Source organism: Coffea arabica, chromosome 5c, assembly GCF_036785885.1.
Source record: "Coffea arabica cultivar ET-39 chromosome 5c, Coffea Arabica ET-39 HiFi, whole genome shotgun sequence".
NCBI classification, from domain to species: domain Eukaryota; kingdom Viridiplantae; phylum Streptophyta; class Magnoliopsida; order Gentianales; family Rubiaceae; genus Coffea; species Coffea arabica.
This window is the reverse complement of record NC_092319.1, coordinates 46246966-46265702: the sequence shown is the minus strand read 5'-3', so window position 1 is coordinate 46265702 and position 18737 is coordinate 46246966. Positions and strand designations below refer to the sequence as shown.

At 34.6% G+C, this 18737-nt stretch overlaps 3 protein-coding genes across 4 annotated transcripts; all 3 read right to left on the bottom strand.

Moving 5' to 3' along the window:
• Positions 1–152: 152 nt before the first annotated feature.
• LOC113688906 (uncharacterized) lies at positions 153–5434 on the bottom strand. Of its 2 annotated transcripts, none has more exons than XM_027206727.2 (10): positions 5228–5434; positions 4416–4504; positions 4232–4277; positions 4009–4159; positions 3836–3886; positions 3237–3312; positions 3054–3105; positions 2380–2523; positions 2152–2271; positions 153–1574 (listed from the first exon to the last, which is right to left on the bottom strand). In XM_027206727.2, the coding sequence occupies exons 1-10, from the start codon at positions 5279–5281 to the stop codon at positions 537–539; spliced, it is 1821 nt and encodes a 606-aa protein (XP_027062528.2). In that variant the 5' UTR covers positions 5282–5434; the 3' UTR covers positions 153–536. The 2 variants fall into 2 exon arrangements, with proteins under 2 accessions (XP_027062528.2, XP_027062529.2); XM_027206728.2 differs by having other exon boundaries at positions 153–1571; positions 5228–5430.
• Positions 5435–6310: 876 nt separating this feature from the next.
• Positions 6311–8244, bottom strand: LOC113690438 (transcription elongation factor 1 homolog). Its single transcript, XM_027208343.2, has 3 exons — positions 8072–8244; positions 6864–7011; positions 6311–6726 (listed from the first exon to the last, which is right to left on the bottom strand). Exons 2-3 carry the CDS (start codon positions 6974–6976, stop codon positions 6573–6575), a joined length of 267 nt encoding a protein of 88 aa, XP_027064144.1. The 5' UTR covers positions 6977–7011; positions 8072–8244; the 3' UTR covers positions 6311–6572.
• Positions 8245–8813: 569 nt separating this feature from the next.
• LOC113690437 (RNA exonuclease 4-like) lies at positions 8814–13308 on the bottom strand. The gene is made up of 9 exons (XM_027208342.2): positions 13090–13308; positions 12886–12973; positions 12621–12699; positions 11839–11923; positions 10872–10980; positions 10374–10462; positions 10224–10288; positions 10059–10137; positions 8814–9547 (listed from the first exon to the last, which is right to left on the bottom strand). The coding sequence occupies exons 1-9, from the start codon at positions 13306–13308 to the stop codon at positions 9401–9403; spliced, it is 960 nt and encodes a 319-aa protein (XP_027064143.2). The 3' UTR covers positions 8814–9400.
• Positions 13309–18737: the final 5429 nt, after the last annotated feature.

The window sequence follows — 18737 nt, the reverse complement described above, 5'->3', positions numbered from 1 at the left end:
ACGGTTTCAAAATTGTTTGGGTTTTAATCAGTTAAAATGTAGAAAGCAGGAATTAACCATGAGGCTCTTCGAAGCAATGAATCAAAGAATGGATAACAAATTGAAGTTTCTTTTTTATCCTTTCTCATGTTAGATTTATGGTGTTTCAAATGTGAAGTCTAACCAGCTAATTCTGATAATTTAGCATCATAAAATTCAGGACCTTGACTATACATACAATATAACAAAAAAAAAAAAAAAAAAAAAACTAAAGAGCTATTTTCCTCATTCTCATCCAGGGTACAACTAAAACAATGTAACCTCTACTTTGTGTTCAAGGCAAGTTTGCCTTTCTCCTGAAGCAGCCCTCAGCAGCAGTATGTTTGAACAACTTCTGCCCCAATCCTATCTCCTCAAAAATCATACTACTACAACAAATTCTTAACACCTTCTAATCCACCTAGAAGAACTTGCATGGTGAAATAGCCCCCAAACACAAGGCCGGAGATTGACAGCTCTAAGTTAAAGAAAAAATGGAAGACTACAAACTGCCAGAACTACCCTTGCAGAGTGTTTTCATCAGAGCTCCCTTCAACCGCACCTGTTGTGGCAGTGTCAGTTGTGCTTCTTGTCACAGCAATAGTAGCTAGTGGGGTGCTTGTATTTTCTACACTGTTACTTGCACCAGCCCCAGAAACATTCTCTGGTAAGCCTTTAGGCTCAGTATCTGGAAGAACACTTGAATGACCAATAGGAGCCACACCTGGAGCTCCAGAGAAGTTAGAATCTGCAATAGGGGAAGTGGTAGAGGTTACAGGATTAGCATCTACAGTGTCATTGGAGTTTGTAGCTGAATCCATGGTATTGGCTCCAAAGACATTACTGTTATCCCCCAGAGTTGTGGTAGTCACTACAGAAGAAGTGGCTCCAGAGACATGGGAAGTTGCAACTGGAGCTGCGGTAGAAATAGTGGCTCTAGAGTCATCAGAATTGTCAACTGGAACAGTGGTACTCATTCCTGAAGAAGAGTATCCAGAAACAGAAGAATTTGCAACTGGAGTTGTGGTGGAAACAGAGGCTCCAGAGACATTGGAATAAGTAACAGGAGCTGTAGCATTGTCAGTTGAAACAGTGGCCTTAGACACACTGGAATGAGAAACTGGACTTGTGTTATTGGCTACAGGCATAGTGGCCCCTGGAACATTGGACTGAGCAATTGGAGCAGTGGTTGTGACAACAGGAGCAGTAACATGAGCAACAGGAGCAAAAACAGCAGCTGAAGTTATATTGGCATGAGCACGAGACACTGCAGCTGTTATTGTGGATAAATTGTCCACAGAAATGGGTGTCGCTGCAGGTCCAGTATTAGCACGCCCCTCAGTGTTATGCTGCTGTTCTTTTACTTCAGCTGGAGCCTCTGCCTTGTGCTGCTTCTGTGTTGCCTCAGCTGGAAGAGAGACCTTCAAAGTGTTGCCTGTATGAGGTTCGCTCCCTGCTTTATTTTGGTTCCAATTTGCAGATTCAGCATGAAGTTGCTGCAACCTGTAATCAGTTTCTGGCCGACGACAAACCTTTCTCAATGGAACAATTTCCTGCTGACAGCGAAAAGAACCAAATGTTCTTAACTACCTAAATAATGTACCAACACGTAGAAAAAAAGATACTAACCGAAAGAAGAAGACAATATACTCAAAAACATAACTCTACCAAGAAACCTTAAGGAAAACTCTAACAACAATAATTTCTCTTGACAAATACTTCCAGTATGAAGCAAAAAGTTTTGGCAAAGAACAGTCTTATGTATAATTGGATCCAATGGAACCAATCTTCCAAAGTGAAAGCCAAAGGACCAAGATTACCAGTAATTACTTATTGTTCCTCATTTCTATATTTCTTTTAATTTGAGAGGCTGAAAGCATTATCCTATCCACAGAATTTGGACTTCACTATAGTTAATGACAGGTATACAAGCCAAAATAGGAAAATTACAATTTTCAAGTAGCTCTGCTAGTTTTTAAAAAGATATTTTGAAGTCCCATTTCAGAAAAGATTGGGCACAGAGATAGTGATACAGTTCCAGGATAAGGACCCATGGCATCAATAAGAAAAATAACATATAACATGGTCAGGCATGATATCAAAGCTAGGTTCTAAGGAGTAAGAGTATTGTACCTCAGTCTGATCATGATCATAACGCACCAGAAATCTACAGCGGCAACCTCTTACATCATGCCTCCGCCGTTGTGCATCAAGAACATGCGCATCAAAGTAGAGAGCCTGTTCTTTACCTTCCTAATAGTTGTTCAATAGACATCACAAGATGAGTTCAATATCTAAGCAAATATTTACTTCCCCTTGCACCTTATTTCTTTTTCTCTAAAATAAGTGTAGAGCATGAACCTGAAAGCAGAGTATCAAATCTCCAGGAAGCACTGCTACACATTCAGAGGATTCACATGGGAGAGAACGTTGCCTCACATGTTTGCGAACATTGACCCACTCATCCTCCTCCGGTCCAAAACCAGCAAAGCGAACCAGAACTTCCTGAATCAGCAGGACTAATATCACACAAGGTGGAAAATGTAAAACACAGCAGCATAAGATGAATAGACTTGAAAGCAGAATTGCTTAGTGCAGGTGAAGCTGATGAAATCTACAGTACACACACACACACACATATATATACACGTGTGTGTGTGTAAGAAAAAATGAAGCATAACAGTCAAAGAAAAAGTTCCACTATAATCTATCAGTAGCAGCATGGTAAAAGCATACACTAAATTCTGAATTGCCCACAGAATCAGGTACTGCAGACTAGAACCTAGTAGGTCTGGGATTTGATAATTCAGAGTTGAACCAGCTACTTCCCATGAAACCCACTAGACAATACTAGTCACAGAAACATCAGTATGATGCCATTTATTTAATGCACAGTCAAGTCACAGCCGCAAAAACAAACAAAACAAGTCAGGTTTCCAGAAGTAAACAAGGCCATCTTGGAAGAGACCAACAAGAAAAGAATTGTCAAACAAAAATATCTCCTGGTTTCTAGGTAGTTCAAATTCAGGAATTACCGGATCACTAGTCTCCACCGATCTATGTGATATGAAGGTTGCCACATCATACCTAAGATAGAAACAGCAACTTATCAATGTGTATTTTTATACACAAAATAAACCAGTTTGGTTGGGAAGAAAAAGTCAAAACAAACCAGTTGGCTCCTGTAATTCCTAAACTGATGTAAATCGAATACTAACCAAGCACCATCTCTTGCAGATTTCGCTTCAAACTCCATCTGTGAGTTATCTGAACCATTTTTGCCAGCACTTTGAACTGTTAAAAACATGTGATCAGGTACACAGAAGACAATCAGCGAAATAAAGCTATGGACAGATTTTTCCTGAGAAAAAGATGAACATCTTCTCAAACCAGGCAATAAACACATGTAGAGCTCAAGAAAAATGCAAGTTCACGCATACATATAGCCTGGATAGATAAAGACAATCAGCAAAATAAAGCAAAAGACATATTTTTCTTGAGAAAAAGATGAATGTCTTCTCAACCAGGCAATTAACACATGTAGAGCTGGAGAAAAATATAAGTTCATGCATACATATAGCCTGTATAGTGATGCTAAAACAGCATGTGCACCTTTTTGTCCAAATATGAGATAAATAAAATGTCACACAGAATTTTGCAGACTATATGAGATAAAGAAAATGTAATACAGAATTTTTAAACTCACTTATCAAGGATGATTAAGCCTTTAAACAAGCAATGGTCATTAATCTTTGGAAACAAAAGGTGAAACAATAGATTCATTAAGGAATTATAATGCTCTGCTTGACGGTTCTACCTGAAGGAGCAGATACAGGTTGTGAAACTTGGGGCACATTCCTGACAATAGCTGAATCAAGAGATGAAGTTACAAGTCAAAATATGGCTGGAACTGCACGAAGCCAAATAAGGTGAACGAATGTGTGCAGGTAAGTAGCTACGAGCTACTTCCAGCAGAAAAATAAACTGTACCAGGAGGAACAGAAATATGTTGAGGGGCTTGAGGTACATTTCTGGCAGCAGCCAAATCATCACGAGGCACAGGTGATGGACCCACCTTTGCTGGAACCTTAGTTGCTTTGGCTCTAAGAGCATATCTCCTGTTTTGGAACCAATTCCACACCTGCAGTAGATGCTTCAATAGTCATAATTTATCGAAGAAACATCAAGCTGTGGTAAATAAATGCAGTCTTACCTGTTTCATTTGAACTACTACTTTCCCAGATCTTTCAGGTGAATTGCTGGGAAAGGAAAAAGGAAAAAAAAAATTTGCATCAAAACCCAACTTTTAGATGCTAATAAGTTCATCAAAATGCTAATAAGTTCATCAAAATGTTGAACATATCCAAGTAATCTGGAAGCAAATGCCAATTAGATACCTGAACTTCTCAGCAAGAGCAAGTAGAATTTCACGTGACGGTACAGCAGTATTATTATGTGCTTGCAAGATAGCTTCCATTTCCGCAACCTATTTTGTTCAACAAAATGACCAGAAATAGTTAAAATCATTCCCAACCAAAGCATAACAAACCCAATCAAGGTAGTACACAAATAATCCAGTTATAAAATGAAATTCCATCACTCAACACAATGCCTCGACCTCGACCTATTTGTCGGAAGATTTGCAACAGCTTTCTTAGTCTTCTTAATGGAACAAGAATGAACTTACTCATAAACAATCTGTCAAACCTTTTCCAAAAATGTTTTGGAACTAAAGTTTGAGTTAAATTAGTTCAGTATAAGTGTACAATCGTGCCTGCGTAATTTTCTGATATACGTAAAAAAAAACCCATCTTGAAACAACCCATAAATATTCTGAAGGGCCAATAATTGATGATGATGATAATAAGGTGTTTGACAAGTTTCAAACGACAAATTATATTATAAGGCATAAAAAAATTAAGCTAACACTACAAATACCCTTCATCGAATACAATTATTAGAACTAATTAGAAGAAGAATTCCAGCTTTTAAGCTTCTATATCCACAACCAAATTTTTCATTAGCCCGCTGTTATAAGGTCCAATATGGTTAATTCAGGTATTCTATCTAAAATAGGAGAGAAGAATGATAAAGAGCGGCAGTAGACTAGTAGTTAAGTTTAATTCGTCGTGTAAAAAATTACAGAGGTTCTTTTAGGCGTGTAATTGTGCCCCAAACTAAAAAGAAAGGGCGGAGAATGATAATTAACCTCAGCAGGGTTGAAGCGGAAGGAAGGGCCGCCATTGCTGGGTGGTCTTCCCATGGAAGAGCCGCTCTTCTATTCTCCTCTCGCGTTTTCAGCTGCTTATTCAAATCTCGGTTTAATTTTTGGTTTGTCCTCTCGAAAAGTAAAAGACGCGAGGGGAGGAGGAGACAACAAAACAAAAAGAAATATGTTACGAAGACAAATAAATAAACAAAAATATTAGCACGAAAGGTGGGTGCTACAAGTATCGAACCCCAGACCTCATAGGAGAATAGACATTTGCAAATTTGATGTTTCTGATTTTTTTTTTTTTTTTTTAGTTTGTGGTCAGATGCTAAATTCCCATAAATCTCACGTGTACCTTAAAATATTTTTGTACAAAGTGAGAGCATTATTTGGAATTTGGAAAGATATTTAGGAATAACACTACTATACTTTTGGTGATACAAAAATAAAATTGTGGTTGGAAATATAAAAATTGAGTTAAAAAAAAAAAGTGCCTATGACATCACTAATCAATTTTTTTTCACAAATAATAATGAGTGTTGTTAGATAGAGTGTATTATTTCAGATATTATTTAGAATAATTATTGTATTATATTTTATTATGATGTGATATAAGTGAAATATTTGAAAAATATATTTGTGATACAATCAATTTTTTTTTTTTTTTTTTTTACAAATAATCTCTCATCTCAACACGCCTATCGTCCAAACACCGATCCAATAGCATCTCTAAACCTCGAAACTATAACATCTCCAAACCTCAAAACCATCTTCTTTCTCAGTTAAAAGACCAAAGGGCAGCCGTGGATGTAATGTCTAGTTGCGCGATCAGTTTTCCTAAAGCTGTCAAATTTCAACGTTTAGTAAAAGAGAATAAAAGACTTCCTTAAACTTTTCACTGCGTCAAGACCGAGATGTTAACCCACAATCCTTTCGTCAGTATTCGTATCCCTGTCAAAGTTTGGATCGAAAAACCAAAACGGTCATCTCATGGCTAATCACTTGTGGTTCTCAATAAGCCACAACAATCTTGTCTTCGTTTTTTCGGTTTTAATCATTTGTAGTAGGCCAGAATACCCAGAGCCGAAAATAAAATTCATTCATTAAAACACAAAACAAATTATCCTTGACAAACCACACAGACCAACTTGACACCAATCTACCCCGCTTATGCTATATATACATAAACATCTGCGTACATATTGCATCACTAAATTCCCCCTGCCATCCAGAGTTCCCAGTTAGAAGGCTCCACGAATGCCATGATAATACAACAACTTCCAAGCCTTTCTACAAGTCCTCCCACATTACACCAGAACTCAGGAACCCTCTAAACTCAACCCTAGGCACCTTCATCTTCAAGGTTATTGACCCGCTCACATTCATCAATCCATTCACTGTAAATATCTATAGGCTCGATTAATGCTGTCACACTGGTGCTGAAGCTCTCTTGGCAAATCCTGCATACAGCCTCGCCAATCAAGTTCTTCATGTCACTGAAACAAAACAAAGCTCCAAAGTTACCAAAATACTCAGAACAGTATCACAACACAACTCCAAAATAATCCCATGCATCAAAACTGATAGATCAGCTAGAGAACAAAAACTAAAAAAGAAATAACTAAGTACTGACATTCGGCACTCCACACTTGTGCCATGGTTGCAGAATGGACAACTGAAAACAGTATCAAGCTTGTCCATTCTCTTCTTTGGTGGTGGCTTTGCCCTTGACTTCCTCTTACCCATTCTCTAAGCTACTCTTCTGTTCCTTTCTTTACGTACTGTTCAAAATATCAACTGTCAGCAACTAGTTCAGACATAAAAAATCACAATAAAAAGACATCCAACACAAATTCCAATCAAATTGATGCCCTAGCAGCTGCTTAACAATTTATCAAAACAGACAGTCATATAGATCTCATCAATTGCCACTTTGTCCAGATCTTGGAATTGGTCATCACAAGTGCTGGAATGATACCTCCTTTTAACTTTTAGTGCTGTAAATATCACCTAGCTATCAGCACCTCACATCACACAGAAAGAAATACATGCTGAATCGTGTTAAAAGTGATCCAAACAAAATCTCCAATCAAATCCATAGTTGTAAGCAGCTACTTAGCAGTAGATTCACACAGCTAAGACATAGATTTTTACCAATCAAATCAGTTTAGTTTAAATCTTGAAATTAGGCATTGCAAACTTCACAACAATCCTCTTTCTTTGCAAATATCAACTGCCAGCACTTCTTGATTCAGGAAAAATATGAACGATCGGACATCTTTACCACCAAAAAAACCATTTTAAGTCGATTAAATTGACATTTCTCAGTAGCTATTTAACCATTACACCAAAAACAGATAAAAGTCAGGTATCTCGTAGTCAAACAATGGGTTTCATAGCAACCATTAGCCTGAATCTTAGAATCAGCTATTGTAAACGAACATCGTTACTTCCACACAATTCTTTTCCTTCTTCCTCAAAATTTTTTCCCCTTTGATTGAAGAAAAAATCCCTAATCTGCGAACTACGAAAAATAACAATCCTAGAAATTAGATTGCTCAAAAACGCAATTGACGGGCTTAAACTTCAGGAATCCAAGTCACAAGCTAAAAGCATGCATTCCAAGAAATACAAGAAATCGGGAGGCGAAAAATCTCGTAAAGCTTTTTTTTTTCTTTGAAACACTAACCCTAGAAATACGAATTCCTAATAATTGATCGTATAAGAAGATGATTAAATTACACCAAGGTTTGCAATAACATCAAGGAAAAACGGAATCACATCTAGAAAACTATACCAAATTATAAACAACAAATACAAGAAGAGCGACAAAAGGAATACCTTGCAAGAAGAATTGTCCCGTTTTTCGATCGGGTCTCGTCAAAGGAGAGCAGCTACAAAGTGAGTGAACAAAGAGGCACGGGTCCTATTTATAGGCCCTTTTGGGCTATTGGCAGAACAGATTTGCTTTTTCCACGACTTTGAGAGCCCGGCCGGCGTGTGAAGTGTTATTTGGGCGCGGCATAGTGGTAAGGAAAATGTAGTCGTGGCATCATCCATGGTACAATATCTGGTGCACATTGTACCAGATCCTGCGTGCAACGGGTGGAACCGCGTTCTATATTTGCACAATTGCACCCTCCCCATTTCAAAATATTACATAACAATCTAGAAAAAACTCAATTTTTTGCAAATTACCCTGTAGTTGCATGCAGTAAAATTTTGGAGGGCATACGGTGTATAATCCATCTAATATTTTCCATTCTCAAAGGTAAAATAATTTTTTCCCTCTTTTTTAACACTCAGTTATTTGGTTTTCTTGTTTCTTTTGACACAAAGATTTTCTTTTAGTCGATGGGCATATAATTAGCATGCGAAGTGAATTTGACATAATGTTGACAAGGGATTAGATATTTAGAGTTTTAGCCAATCAGTTTTACTCGTAAAGAAAAATCTTTGGTCTTCAAAAGTTGGCAAACATCTTTGTCCTATAGTGTATACATACCCCACCTACTCATCCAGGATGTTGGTATTAATATCAAGCAACTGCATAGGCTTATCAGATGATTCTGCCAAGACAACATGAAGCAAAAGCGAATACCAGAGAGGGTTGCATTTTGTTTTCGTTAAGCAAAGGAAGCCGGAATAGTAGGCGCACCAGCGTTTCTGCTAGCTGCCTCGAGAGGATACACTTGCAACTATGAGGGATATCAGAAAGTTCACAGGAACTACAACCATGCCTGCCTTTGTCAATTGGTGCAACTATATCTCATACTATATATAGAAAATTCAGCTACCATTTTCTTCTTAAAAGTTTTTTTTTTTTTTTAAATGACTCTAATTGGGCTTCCGCTCATTATGAGTACACCCCAAGAAAGGGGAAAAAAATGCTCACCAAAGAGAACACTGCTGCATCTGCTGCATCAATTCAGAAGAAGATGCAAACTCCTGTCTTCTATTAGTCATAGAAAAAATCTGCATTTGTTGCACGCACGCGTGGAACAACTCGAAAATAAGATCCTTTTGGTGGTTCAGTCCTTGTGTCTGATGATGCTTTTACCTCTTGCTCGTCTTGTAATTTCTTCAACTGTTGTCACGACATCTCAGTATCATCAAACACATTCTACAGCTGGCATAGGACGGATGCCGCCTGCGAAGCACTTGCAACATCTACACATCTGAATCACCTTCGTTCGTCTTACATTTCTGTTTCCTTTTCTTCTGCTTTTTCTTGAGCCTAATGAAATCTTTAATGCTCCTTTCCCATTGTTTCCTGTGCTTCTGGTAAAGGAGCATTGCAGCCCTGGCATCCTCTACCTGAACATACATACCAACATCAGTAACTATAGAGAAGCGTGCGCCAAGGAATGTGCAATGTAGAAAGAAGTAGAACAATTTGCAGGAACAGTAGATACCCTCAATAGAACAATAGTCACACAAGAGATGTATGCAGCTGATGTTGTTGGAGAAATTGCTTAACTCGAGCTGTGTTATTTGAAATCTAGGAAAATCACATGTAAAAGTAGACTTGAAAGTGTTCTTTTTCTTTTTGCACATTGCAATTACACATTTCAACATTTGAAATCTTACATACATCATGATGCATGCTGTTGAAGTTAGGGAGATACTTTTTTTATTATTATTATTATTAAAATTCCTACCATTATGATAAAATGAACATCAAGACGAGAATCTTACTCCTGTAATCGAGAGGCATTTATATCTTGCGGACTAATAGAGAATTTATGCTATATTTCAAGCCCATTATCAGTAAACAAACTAACTGAAAAGAAAAAATAAATGTAACAGCAAAAGGAACTAAACTAACCGGACAATGCTCCCCATTTTGAATTTCCACCCCGAGATAGTCAGCTGCAAGATAACGAAGTGCCCGGCTACGCCCTTCTCTGATTCATCAGTATCAGCATATATTAAACAATGATCAGCGTTCCTGAAGAATGTAATAGCAATTGAAGGAAAAAGGAAATCATACTTTAAAAAGTGTTGATACTCTGATGTATCTCGTATATCTTTCTTCGGATGACTTAAAAGCAATGCCTACACAAAAGCTCCCTGGTGTTTCAGATTCACTCAAACCGGTCAAATATTACATCTACAAGGTGTTGAAGAATTTGATACTAGCCTTAAGATCATTGTGCAAGGCATGGCCAACAAGAATCCTTCCCTTGAGCAACTCCGCCACTTTCCTCTGAACTGAAATAAAGTCCTTTGCTGCAGATGAAATCAGTGTCAAATATTTGATAAAAGACAAAAAAGAAAAGATCAGTAATTAATATATTTTTAGAATAAAATTACAGGTCATACTTCAACGACTGTTAGAAATATTTATATCGAGAAGTTGGATGTCCAATAGTAACTGAAGTAAAAAAAAGGCTCTTAGCTGAGCACTGCAATAAAAAACTTTCTTTGGAATTCAGTTATTACTCCAAAAGCTTCTGGAGTCCATAACATCTAACAACACATTGCTGATAAAAAAAAATGCAACTAAGCATACGCTTCAGAATTCAAAAATAAAGATTTTGATCATTATTTATTTTGCTTTTTAAAAAGTAACTATAGATTCCATTTTGAGAAATATGCAATCCAGATTCTTACAGCAAAATTTTAAATTTGGCCAAACCTTTCCTCAGATCACGAGGTCGAATTCCGCTAATTTTTGTACGGAAGTCAACAACCTTTTCTACTGGACGGACATATTCATCATATATAACATTGCCCCATTTGTTTACCTGTAAGAAACTGGAAAGCATTAAATAAACATTTACAACCAAAGCGGCCAACATTAAATTGATATGGAAATTACTTAGCCTCTTCTAAATCCTAGCATGTAAAGCATTTCCTTGGCATTCATCACCAAACAAATTTACTACAAAACTTGCTTAATACTGCTACCTTAACCTTCTTCAACTCTCAGATTCTGACCATGACAGAACAAGAACATGTACATGCCAGAAGTAAAACAGGCACAAGCTAAAATCTCTGTTTTAATCTGAAAAGAAAATCTGACCAAATACTCCATTCCTCCACTTACAAGCATTGATCAACACCCAAATACATCTCGTCACCCCACATTCACAGCATACATGCATAAGATCAAGAAAGCAGTGACTGATTTTCACCCAAATTCACACGCGCAGTTTACACATTTTCAGTCTATTTTCACATGTTCCCAAGGAGCCTGTAAACAGAAATTGGTGATAACTCTATCTTCACACCATATATTATGTATGAGGGATACTTTAACAAAATAACTAGTACCATATGCAGACCTTTCCTTTAGAAATATGGACGATGTAAGAAGATAACAACACATCAAGTCGCTAATTTTCAATTCTGATAACCAAAGCTTCTTTCCTTTTCACGCTTCACTGAAAATTTATGTATTTACTATAATTCAACTTGTTCAAGTATATAAAATAAACTTAATAGTAGTTTTCTATTACAGACAGCTAAAATGAATATTTCTTACATCAACCTCAAGAGAGAAAATTTAAAAAAGAAAATTCATATAAAAGATCAAAAGGAAAAACTTAATAAAAATTTTAAAAAAATCCAGTGACATGCGCAAAAGTTGTAACCAGGGATACCAGTGTAATTCGTCCAAGAGCACTTTTGTTTCCCATAGAACTGACGCCGACCATTTCGCAATCCATGGCTAAAACATCTGTGACGCTGCAATGTGGTTGATAATTGTCAAAAAATAATAACTTTGAACAAGACAAATAAAGTATAAGCATACCATTGAATGCAGTATGCTTCTTAGATCCCACCCCTCCCCTATTACTATAAAGAAGAAGAAGAAGAAGAATGAAGCGAAAACAAAATGTTACCCACGAACAAATGCCAAAATTGGAACCACTACATAAAGGGCTAACATTTCCTTATTGTTTATTCTGGATTATTTAAGATTGAGAATTCATTCACTATCATAACAGCTATAACTCGTTAATTCAAACACATAAGCTCACTCACATCTTCTATAAGCATAAATATTAAGAAAACATCCGCACGTCACTTGTTAAGCATCCTGCTATTTCCCACATTACCACATCATAAAGATTATAGTCAGCCATCTTCCCCACATCCCCTAGCCGCCACCCCCCCCCCCACAAAAAAAAAAACCACATATCAAGCCCAAAAAAGTCCATGCACTGTTTAGGAGGATTTTTCAAGTTTATCCTTCTCTTTATGAAATACGGAAACTTTAGCCTAAAAGCTCAAATTAGTCAATACTCGACCTGAATTCCCTTCCTCGACTGAAAAATTCATTTAAACATAAATTTAAGAATAAAAATTTATAAATGAATAACTAAATAAATAAACGCCACAAACGGATACTACAACTTAAAGTAAAACGCTTTTCCTGCACCTGGAATCAGAGGAGCTTGGGATCAATGGGTTAGGCTTAGAACCATCAGTCTCAGTCACTGGCCTCTCTTTACGCTTCCCTGAGATTATAACCAACACGAGAACATAGAAAAATGCAAACTTTTATCGAACATTACTGTGAATGGACACTGCAATACCTAAAAAACCAGTGAATCAAAAAATTGTGTAGAATCATACTTTAAATACTAGTATACAGCAGAATCAACCACTTAAAGTACCAGCAAAAAAAAAAAAGTGGGATTGACCTAAAATGGAATTCTGGGATTCTGGTTCTGATTTCTGTTGTTGGCTTCTGGTGGACTGTTTCTTTGGGCCATTGCTCTTTATCAGCTTCTGCATATACGAGTGAATTAATAAAGAAATACAAGCAAAAAAAAAAGGTAGAAGAAAAGAATTAGTATTTGAATAAGTTAATGTGAAAGTGGAGGAACTATAGAGTTGTAGATTACTTGACGGAGCAGCTCCCAGTTGGGGTTGAGCTGATGCTCCTTAGGCTTAGGGCTTCGCAGCTTCCCCTTCATCTTTCTCTTCTTCGTTATTTTTTCCAACAACTTCCCAGGCACATTTATTTCAACGCACCGGTTAAGCGACGTCGCTTGGGATGATGACTTTCCAGTTCTCACTCGTAATCCGGCCCCGGTTGGGAAGTTAGCATTTGTCACCACCATTATGGCTGCAAACGAGCCGAGTCGAGTCGAGTTTTGAACTAATCGATCCGAATCTCGACTAAATTTTACCAAATTCGAACTCGATAAGCCGGCAATTTTCGAGCTCGAACTCGACTCGAATCAAGTCGAGCCGAGCTCGAGCTCGAAAAAAATAAAAAAATAATTATTTTATTTTTAAAAAAATAAATAATATTTTTTTCTTAATAAATAATAAAATATTAAGAATATATACGTAATTTTACTATGAAAATAAAAAAATAAAAAATATATATATATAATATACATAATTTTATTATTAAATAAATATATATATATATATATACTCAAGCTCGCGAGCTAACGAGCTTAATATTTTGAACTCGATTTCGAGCTCGAGTTCGACTCGAGCTTGACTCGTGTCGCTCGCGAGCGGCTCGATTCGTTTGCAGCCCTAGTCACCATGTAAGAAAACCGTTTGGATTGTAATTTTTTTTAGCATTTTGGCGTATAGTGTGGCACTTTTTTAAACATATGATGCATTTAAAATGAAAAAATAACAATTAGGAAATGTATTACTATTTTCACATATTCACAAAAAATACAATCCAAAAAAGGCAAAGGCCATGCTTGGATTGCTTGTTTCCGTCGGAAAATATTGTCGTTTTTCCTGATCACATTTCCCTATCACCTTTTTCCCTCACATATATCAAATCACTACAGTATTTTTTTCATGAAAAATTACGGAAAATGCAATCCAAACACAACCTAAGGCTTTAAGCAAATAAAACATTGGACCTTCAAAAACATTTAGGGAGTAGTTTTTTTCCCCCCCTTTTTGAGGACCTTCAAAAATTTAGGGAGTAGTTTGAAATGCTTCCAATGGAATGATTACTGATAACAAAATGTGTTTTGGTTTGCTAATTGCACAAGCATTAGTTAGGCTTAGTTAGAGAATTAGTATGTACAGCATGGATTGTTGTTGAAAGAAATAATAAAATTGTTCGAGTGCAATGTAAAGTTTACAAATTAAGCTAGATAAAAGTAAAATTTTAACCCTTCTATCTCTCTTCATATTCTTACTACCTGAATTACCAATTACAAGATTCGAATTCTGAACCTAACGGTTAGACAAAAATTAATATTCCCTCCGTCCCACTTTGATACTCCTTTTTTCCATTTTCATCTATGCCAAATTGCTCTTGTTGTTTATACTATTTAAGAAATATTCTAATTTGTAATTCACAAATTATTAAAATACATTTTAAACACTATAATAATTTATGACTTGCTTATTCAAATATTTTCTAAATAATATAAACAATTAGAGGAATTTGAAAAGACTTCAAATATTTTGTTAAATCTCTCAATCCAAATGCAACCTCACTATTTTTCATATATAACTTTTAACATTTTTTATTTATTAAATTTCTTTGATCTTATTGTAAATTTATATTTTCCTGAATTCTCTTTTTCCTCATTTCTTTTTTTACTTGTTTTGTGTGTGTGTGTGTGTGTGTGTATATATTATATTTGATTTCCAATGTTGCTAAATTTTTTGTTGAGGAACCACAAGTACTATGAAAATGCAAAAAGACTTGTACTTATTATTACTATACACATTATCAGATTTCTTTTTTTTTTTCAGTATTATGAGACAAAAGTACTGGCACTTTCAATACCAAATTGCCACATTCAATACCAAATTGCCAAGTAGTATCCACTTTCAAACTGGCCCATGTAAATGCATAAAGCATAAAATAATCCACTTCTATTAAAACAAGATATTTTACAAGTAATCACAATTTTAAAAGATGGAAGTTGTAGTTTGTTTAGTTAGACAACTCACCAACCTGAGCTATTCTATAATTTTTGTGCAACAGTAATATATTAATACCCAATTTGCTTTGCTCTATGACGGACTTAAAAACTTGGAAGAAGTGCCACTCGCTCTTTTTTAATTTCTATGGAAAAAAAGAGTTTGGTTATAACTTATAGGGATAATTTCATAAACCTCCCATGAGGTTTTATGAAATATCATCTAGTTTCCTTGAGGTTTTCAAAATCTCACTTAGCACCCATTGAATTGACATTTTGGTAACATTGGAAGCCCTTCTAACCAAAAGTAATATTAAAAAATTCATGTCTGAGGAGAGAGATTATTTTAGTGCCTTTAATACCCTTATGCTATAAAAAAATGAACATTTTATAAACAAAAAAAAAAGTACTAAATTGGAACCATCTTAAAAGTGAGGAGATGAAAATTGGTAAGATTTTATGTTACAGCCAATAGTCACTTCTACAGTAGGAAGAGATAGTAAAAGCAAATACTATTTTTTAAACTATTTTTATAAATAGAACCCTTTATAGTGTTGAAGGTAATTAGCATGTAAAATCATGCATTTGAGGAAAAAAAACTTAGTAATAGATGAAATTCAACTTCAATATCATACAAAAAATTTACTCAAAATAGACAGACTTTTTTTATGGATGTGAAATATGAAATTTTTATTATAAAAAATCAGAATTTGAAAAAATCATGCATTTGAGGAAAAAAAACTAAGTAATAAATTAAATTTAACTTCAATATCATACAACAAATTTACTCAAAATAGACAGACTTTTTTTTTATGGGTTGAAATATGAAAATTTTATTATAGAAAAAGTTAGAATTTGAAAAACTATTCGGAGTTTCAAATACTTTATTTCTCTTGCGCTCTACATGAATAGGAATAAATAAATAAATAAATAAAGTTGTGAAACACCAAAAAAGGAAAAAAATAAAAAGAACCTGTATCTATTCTTTTCCAAATGCATTGAATATTTCATTGACATTTGCAATTCAATTATACATACATATATATGTGTGTATATGTATGTATATATGTATGTATGTATGTTTGTATAGACATTGTTAAAGAAAAGTAGGAAATTTAGAGAAAGAAAAACAAGCTTAGAAAATTTAAATGTGAAGGTATTATTGACAATTCATCACCTTTGATATTAGTATATGGCCCTACTATCATTTTAAGGGTGTTAAGTGAGATTTTGAAAAGTTTAGAGGAGCTATGTGATATTTTATGAAACCTCAATGGAGGTTTTTGAAATTATCCCTAACTTATAAGCCATTGACAAAATAATGGGAAGTGTCAACTACAGGTTCTTTATTTTACGGGAGTATAAGCATGAGATTTGTACTAGTAGTACTGCGACCATTTGAGATTTCGAAAAATTATTTCAACTATGCCACGGTGGACTGGACACAAAAGAAAATTGGTATAATTGTAGAAACCTCCCCTGAGATTTATAACACTTGTACTGACCTCCCCTCTAGATTTAAAAATAGCATTCAGCACCCTTGAACAGGAATAATTCATTGTAGAAACTTCCCTGAGGCTTGATGTCCCATTAAAAAAATATTTGTAGAAATGAGATAAGAAATTTCTTCCAATTTTACCCTAATCTTGCTTGACAATTAGTATTAACAAGGGAGAGACATAGGCATTAAGGATCAAGCAAGTTCAGGGGGTATAAATGCAACATATTTTTCATTCTAATATCTAACTTGGTTTGATGAGTGTTTTGAAATTAAATGCAATTAAATTTCAAAACTACCCCTGATATAACAATTATTATAAAATAAAAGAATTACACATACGACAAATTAATATCTCCATAATTGTAACTACAATAGTTATTAACTTTTTTGATAAAATATAAGAAAATCATAAATCATAACAAAAATTAATACTAGAAAAAAAATGCGGTTGTATTAATAAGGAGTAAATTCCCAAAAAGAGAGAGTTTTTAAACTAACTTTCTAAAGGTGGCGATTTTTTAGTCTCTTCCCAAATGGTGAAAACGTATCAAAGAAATGCGTTCTTCCAAATAAAAATGCAACTTTCAAATACATTATTTTAATTTTCATAAATTTGTTTAAATATGAAATTGCTTAAATAACGCATAACATACCAGCTCTTTATGGGAAACTGGCAGGTTTTGTAATATGTTTTATACCAGCTCTTTATGGAAAACATACCAGCTATTTATGCGAAAAATTGGTTAAATAGCGCCCAAAAGGAAAACTAGTATGTTTTGTATTTAACATAAATTAAATATGTGAAAGTTTTTTAAAAAAATTGCCCATTACATACCAACTCTTTATGGGAAACTGGCAGGTTTTATATTTAATGCGCCACTTAACCAATTTCGTTGGCCTGTGGAGCTAATTAACCAATTAGCGCATTAAATAATTAGTTAATTAGATAATTAGATAAATAGAAATTAGTTAATTAATTAATTAGATAATTAGTTAGTTAATTAGTTAATTAATTAGATAATTAGTTAGTTAATTAGTTAAGCAGTTAGTTAATTAGTTTAACATGCAAATAGTTTGTTAGTTCGGACAAACAACAGCTTTAGTTAATTAGTTAATTAGATAAACAGAAATTAGTTAATTAATTAATTAGATAATTAGTTAATTAGTTTAACTATGCATAAATAGTTTGATTAGTTAATTAGTTAATTAGATAAATAGAAATTAGTTAATTAGTTAATTAATTTAACCATGCAGAAATAGTTTGATTAGTTTAATTAGTTTAACAAATTAAACGTTGGTTTTGATAAAAGCACTCAAACCTTTCATCTGGTAAAGTCAAATACAATTGGGGGTACTCTAGTAAATTCACACACTTTTACCTTTTAAATTGGCTCCAACTTTTTCTAGGGGAGGTTAATGCTATTTCAAAATTGATAAGGAAGGTCAGTGCAAATGTCAGAAATCTCAGGGGAGGTTTCTGCAATTTTTCCAAGAAAATTAGGAGGAGCACGTTGACCATTCGTGTAATTTACGAAGTGCGTTGAACCTGACAGCCTATTTCCCGGCCGCAAAACATTTGGAAGTAGGACCACCCACCTCCCTGGCTGACGGCTGGGTGCACCGCGCACCTCATCTACATTGAACCTGTTAAGAGTATTCCTTTTTATCGAACCATTTGAATATGGCCTTACATGCTTTTACCTTTTTTTAAATTTTTTTTTTTCTAGAGCGGGTGTGAGATTTAATAAATTAAAACCAAGGAACTTTGGTTTAGTGGGTAAGTTTGAACTTTGGAAATCTAAAGGTTTTGGATTCAAACAACTAATGTGTTTATCACTCCCTTCACTCATAATTTTCCATGTAAATCCTAGACAAGTAATTATGACATAGAAAAAATTTCAATATCAAGATAATGATTCCTTGTCTTCTTTGATTGTAATTTGCTAACTCGTCATATTACTTCTTAGAAGTTTAATGCAATATTAGTTTGTTTCGATAGAAAATTATTTGAAAAATAATTTAGAATAATATTATAAATTTTTTTATGATGTGATATATATGAGATAAAAATATTTTAAAATTATAAAAATAGTTAAAGAAACGTATTTATGATACAAATTAAATAATATCTACA